Here is a 5104-nt window from a genome sequence, read left to right as displayed (position 1 = left end):
TACACACTGGACCTTTAACTTGCATTTATGCTATTTTCTCCCATGCTAACCAGTAGGGGTCCTACATGAGGGTTGTTTTCACTGTGTAAACCTGGACACTGTTCAGTCCAGTCATGGATTTGTGTTGTCTGGATTTGGACTCTGTTGGACAAGACTTTGTTTACAGCAGATGGTGTGGCACTGAGGTGTGTGTTAACTTTTATTTGTGTGTTTATATAGGCCTCATTTTAGCGCAGATTTAAGGTCATGGACAAATATGGACATGTTTATCTTCACTGTGTGTGTGTGTGTCAGTGTGCGTGCTGACTGTATGTGGGTGTTAATGAGGTCTGATGATCTGTCTAATAAAGGCAGACCCCCTACTGGTCCGAATACCTCTCCGTGCTAATCCATTGTTATGTAATGAGGCGCATACACTTACACTCTCTCTTTCTCTCTCATGCACAGACGCACACTTGGTAGCTTCCAAATAAAGCTAATGGTGTGCCTGAGAGTGTTTACACTGCATGCAAAGCAATGCTGCAGAAGAATTAGTATCTAAAATGAAGCCAAGTTAACAGACTGCTGCCAGAATGTCAAAATGTTATGGAAAATGGAAAATGTAGGTAATGTGAAAGTGGTCTGAAGGAAAACAAGATTGGTGGTGTGGTTTTGCATTTTAAAAAATAAAGTTCAGATCTACAAAAGGATGTATCTTGCTCTTGTGTATGAGAATATAAAGTAATGAGGGAGCTCTAGCTTGTTAAATGTTATGCTGTGTCTGTATAGTTTTTAGTGTTATGAGATTTATAAGGTTTCCACACCCTTTCTAAACACGTTAAACTGTAAGATGATGTTTTACTCTTTGATTTTTGCATTATATTTTTGTCACAAAGCTATAAAATGTATAAGACATGACCTTCTAAAGCCCTTTTCAGACATAAAATACATGTCTGGCTTCATCTACCTATTAAAGTTATGGCTTTTTGTCATACAGACATAAGTGAGTTAGTTAAAGTTAAAAAATATATATATTATGACAGCAAGGAAGAAGAGTTACAGTGGATTGTGAAAACTTATTTTCTTATATTATCCCGTTATTGTAGGCACAAGGGATGATTACCCGCACTTGTCACAGTATTTGGCGCTTTGTGAGAGGAGCAATCAATAATTTTTAAAATACCTAAATAAATTTCTACACTATCGCCAGTCAAAGCCTCGTATGTTTGTTTTGTTTATTCTGATTTATGGTGGAGAAATGTAACCTATTTACTTACACTACATGCTATAGAGTGCAGTGCTGTAGCCTACAGTGGGCTGTAGTTGGAGTCTACTAGAAATGGTCTGAACAATAGATTAACTAATGGATGTATTGTGAACTGCGTATGCTGAAAACTCATTGACAACACTTGTTGCTGCAGAAATATGATTTTTTTTATTTTCATTATTGCTACCTGGCAAAAATACTGTCAATATAAAGCACAATAGTAAACAACTATTTATTTCAAGCTGTTGTACTGGATTAAATTATACTATACAAGTGTATCTAAACCCTATTGTGGGGTCAGTATAGCACCTTTGCAATAATGGGTCCCAGTAACATTGTAAACCAAATTAAGTAACCTTACCACATCATCTCTCTTACATAATGTCATTGTTCTTAGATATCTCTGTTACTTCTGTAATGTATTTATATATTATATTGCATTGTATTATTTTGTAGTACTAATAACACTAATTGGTTGTTTGATTAATAAGCATTATCCCTGGTAAGTAAGTAGTATAAATATTGCATCAGTGCTATGTTGACCTCACACTGGCTACATTTTGAACCCAGTGTTTTAATAAATCGGCACCATGTCCCAAAGCTTGTAACAATGTACCTGATTTAAAGTATAACCTGAGTCAAACTCAATATAAGCAACCCCTGGGCAGGCAATTAGTTGCCGTTTCCAATAATAGTGGTTTACCAGAGGGCATATAAACTACACTTCTAATCAGCCAGCATTTTAAAACCTGATGTTTACATGAATAACAAAGAGATCTTAAACTATTTACTGTTCACCAAGGGCTTTCATTTTTTGATGATTAAATTGTTTGGCTGATTGCAAAGTCTGAAACTAGCATTAAGCCTGCTGTGACGTTACTTTTTTTCACTTAATTTTATACTTTTTTTCCTTTTCAAAACCCCCAAAAGTTTAATTATTGAAGGAGAATTTGGCTTTAAAATATGTCCATTGCATCAGAATCAAGCTATACTAGATTTATTTTCTCTTCCCAGTCTGACTTTATTGTTGCCAAGCAATTTGTTTGCTTATTTTAATGTTTGAGTGAGATAATAATTTCATTAAAGGCTTCTTACCATCTCTGGTTGAAAAACAGATCACTGCTTTACACAGGAAGGCCTCTGTGTTTACTGTAAGTCTGTTTTCTCTTTTGTCCTCCTCTTCTTGCTAATATTCGTCTGTTTATCTAACTGACTCTTCTTTCCTTTCATGCTGCTCTTTCCCACAACCCCTCTCTTTGACCCCTTCCCTCCCTCTGCCTTGTATTTATCCGTATCTCCCCTGTTTTCTCACTGTCTCCCTAGACTCTTTGCTTTCTTTCACTCCCCCTTGCTCTTTATTTTATGTGTCCCTTACTCATCCTCTCATCTATAATTCTCTTCCGCTGTCTTGTCTTTTCAAATCTATCTTTCTGCTTCCTGGCTCCCTCTCCTTTCCCCTGTCATCCCGCCATCCTTCTCATAGATGAAGCGGAGGATGTCACCGTGGGGAGCTGGCTTTGGAAGTGGGCGCAGGTCAGTCATTTTGCCCCCTGACCATCTGATCTTGAACTTTATACTTATCCGTCTTTTAAAAAAACATACATTTTCGACATTTCTTAAGCCCTGCAGTTGCAATTTCCATAACACAAAAGTTCCCATTGATCTCAACTTAAACATTTGGGAAATATACTATATATCACTTTATTGCCAAGAACAAGATAAGAAGATTGATACCACATTTATATGTTCTTTTGGAGTATGGAGCTAAAGTCAGTTAGCTTAGCTAAGACTGGAAGCAGGGGGAAATTAGCTTGCCTAGCAATGTCCAAAGTACAAAACTGTAAAATAAAATAGCAAGTTGTGTGTTTTTGCAGGGAGTTTTGTGTTGTAACCATTTCTGATGACCAGCAATTAGACACTTCCTGGAGTCTTCATGTCACTTTGAGGTTAGCAGATGAATTAGTAGAGCAAGCAGAGGCTCCTGGTTACTGTGTCCAGGCAAGAAATAGTAGCAGGACAAAACTTCCTGTGAAACAACAATGTGTAGTTTTTACACTTGTATGTATCATACATACATGAACACCATCATGTGTTAATTAAGCATTTGAGGTGTAAGCAGGCAGATTGTTTTAACAGACAGAGCACTTTCTGTTTCCCCAGCGATAGAGGCGGCGCTCTGTTCCTTCTGAAAGCTGCTCAGTGGCGCATGAAGCCAAAAAAGCCATTTCCCACTCCAAAGAAATTACCCAGATAAATACGTACTAAAGACTTCTTCTTGCCAAGCCGGCTAACTTCCAGTTTAGCCCTCCGTTGGCTCCGTGAATGGGGATAAATAATTTAATCTGGCGAATCTTCTAGACTAGAGTTTTATCGGACTGTGAAACTTCCTTTTATGCTCACTGCATTTACTTACCATGGGAGTTGGGAAAGTTGCATTCAGATAAAATATAGTGCTAAAATAATGTCCCTTCATGTGCTAAAGGTCTAACCTGTAACTTAAATAAGTCTGTTTTGTGCAACTGAATCAATCAGAGGGCAGAGATGTTACGAGCTAAGGGCCCGAATAGAAATGTTTATTATCTATAACGTGTCCCACATTGTTCCACACAAACACTTTTGTTTTGATCTGGTCACCGTATTTATATCTCAGCAGTAATATTTCCATTGATATTTTATGGCATACTAGAATTTCGAATAGTAACGTACTTCAGGCAGTTATATTGTAATATTTAACGGAAAAAAATACGCTATAGAGTTGCATTCAGGGCTAATAGTGTTGTGGTATGTTCAGTTTTCTCACCTGTTGATAGAACATGTAGTCCTGTAGTGGTGTTATTCGGTGTTTAGAGTGGTTTCCATTCCTTTCCTGACACTTCATTGTTTCCTGACTTCATATCATAGACAACATGCTATATCATTGACTGTATTTATTTGTTATTTTGCCTTGTGTATCTGTTTCCTAGAGATGTTATTAAGGCTCTTGAACCAGTGTGTGTGTGTGTGTGTGTGTGTGTGTGTGGTGAACTTTTGGCTGCAGTGTCTTCCTGTGGCATCAGACAGGAAATGGATCAGGCCAGCACTATCTATCAGCTCATAACCACAGCAACAACAACAACAACAACATCAGCGTGTGTCTTTGTTTATGGACGTGTGATGCAAAAAAAGCGAATATCAGAATAATGTAAATACAACAGTTTACGGTTTATTAAAGACGTTATATCTCAGACTGTTTAGTTTCAGTAGTTTCTCTGCTGTAGATGATCAGAAAGGTAAAGGTGGCGATGATGATTCTCATGACTTTAACCAGGATTAAGATGATAATGGTTATGTAATGTTAATACTGACGAAAGCCCCTCAGCACGTCAGCAAACCTTTTGGAATTTTCCATCTGTTTCTATAACACAAACTCACTGTAAACACAGTTGACAAGAAGCTATCCAGCTGCTTCCTTAATGGAGAGAGAGAGCCTGTTCACACTAACAGCGAGCATGGAAAACATGGCTGTCTTGTAAACTTTCTTAAAAGGAATGACAGTAATTTCTCTACCCTATTAAAACATATTTACATAGTGCTTTGTTTAAATGAAGCAGATCACATGGTGTTCATGGGCAGATAGTTTGTTCAGATGTCATGGAGGCGGGTCTGTTGACATGGAAGCTTAGTAGGTGTTACGATTTTATCCAGTGTGCTTTAAGAATGTCTCATCCACATTGGCTTACAGTTGAGGAAACTATTTTAGCAGTTTGAAATGATCCTGGTATAATCATAGCTCTGTTTTGTAGAAGGTAAAATTTGTTTTAAGATATAATAATTGATAGATAGAATTTTACAAACCATAAAAATATTTATTAACACTTT

The 5104-nt window shown here is 37.2% G+C and overlaps 1 protein-coding gene across 3 annotated transcripts in view; it reads left to right on the top strand.

Moving 5' to 3' along the window:
* The window catches only part of zgc:66433 (uncharacterized protein LOC321250 homolog), a 50431-nt gene that overhangs the window by 17962 nt on the left and 27365 nt on the right, over nucleotides 1-5104 (top strand). The window contains exon 1 of one of the 3 annotated variants that reach the window (XM_035669335.1): nucleotides 2636-2779. The exons of the other annotated variants lie outside the window; for them this stretch is intronic. Within the exon in view, the coding sequence (XP_035525228.1) occupies nucleotides 2730-2779 (50 nt within the window). The 5' untranslated portion in view covers nucleotides 2636-2729. Of the gene's footprint in view, nucleotides 1-2635; nucleotides 2780-5104 lie in introns of those variants that run through there. 3 annotated transcript variants of the gene reach the window in all.

The sequence above is a fragment of the Morone saxatilis genome, unplaced genomic scaffold (assembly GCF_004916995.1).
Source record: "Morone saxatilis isolate NCDOM2014 unplaced genomic scaffold, NCSU_SB_2.0 Contig22, whole genome shotgun sequence".
Taxonomy (NCBI): Eukaryota; Metazoa; Chordata; class Actinopteri; family Moronidae; genus Morone; species Morone saxatilis.
The sequence above is the reverse complement of the archived record's forward strand: the minus strand, read 5'-3'. Positions and strand labels throughout refer to the sequence as shown.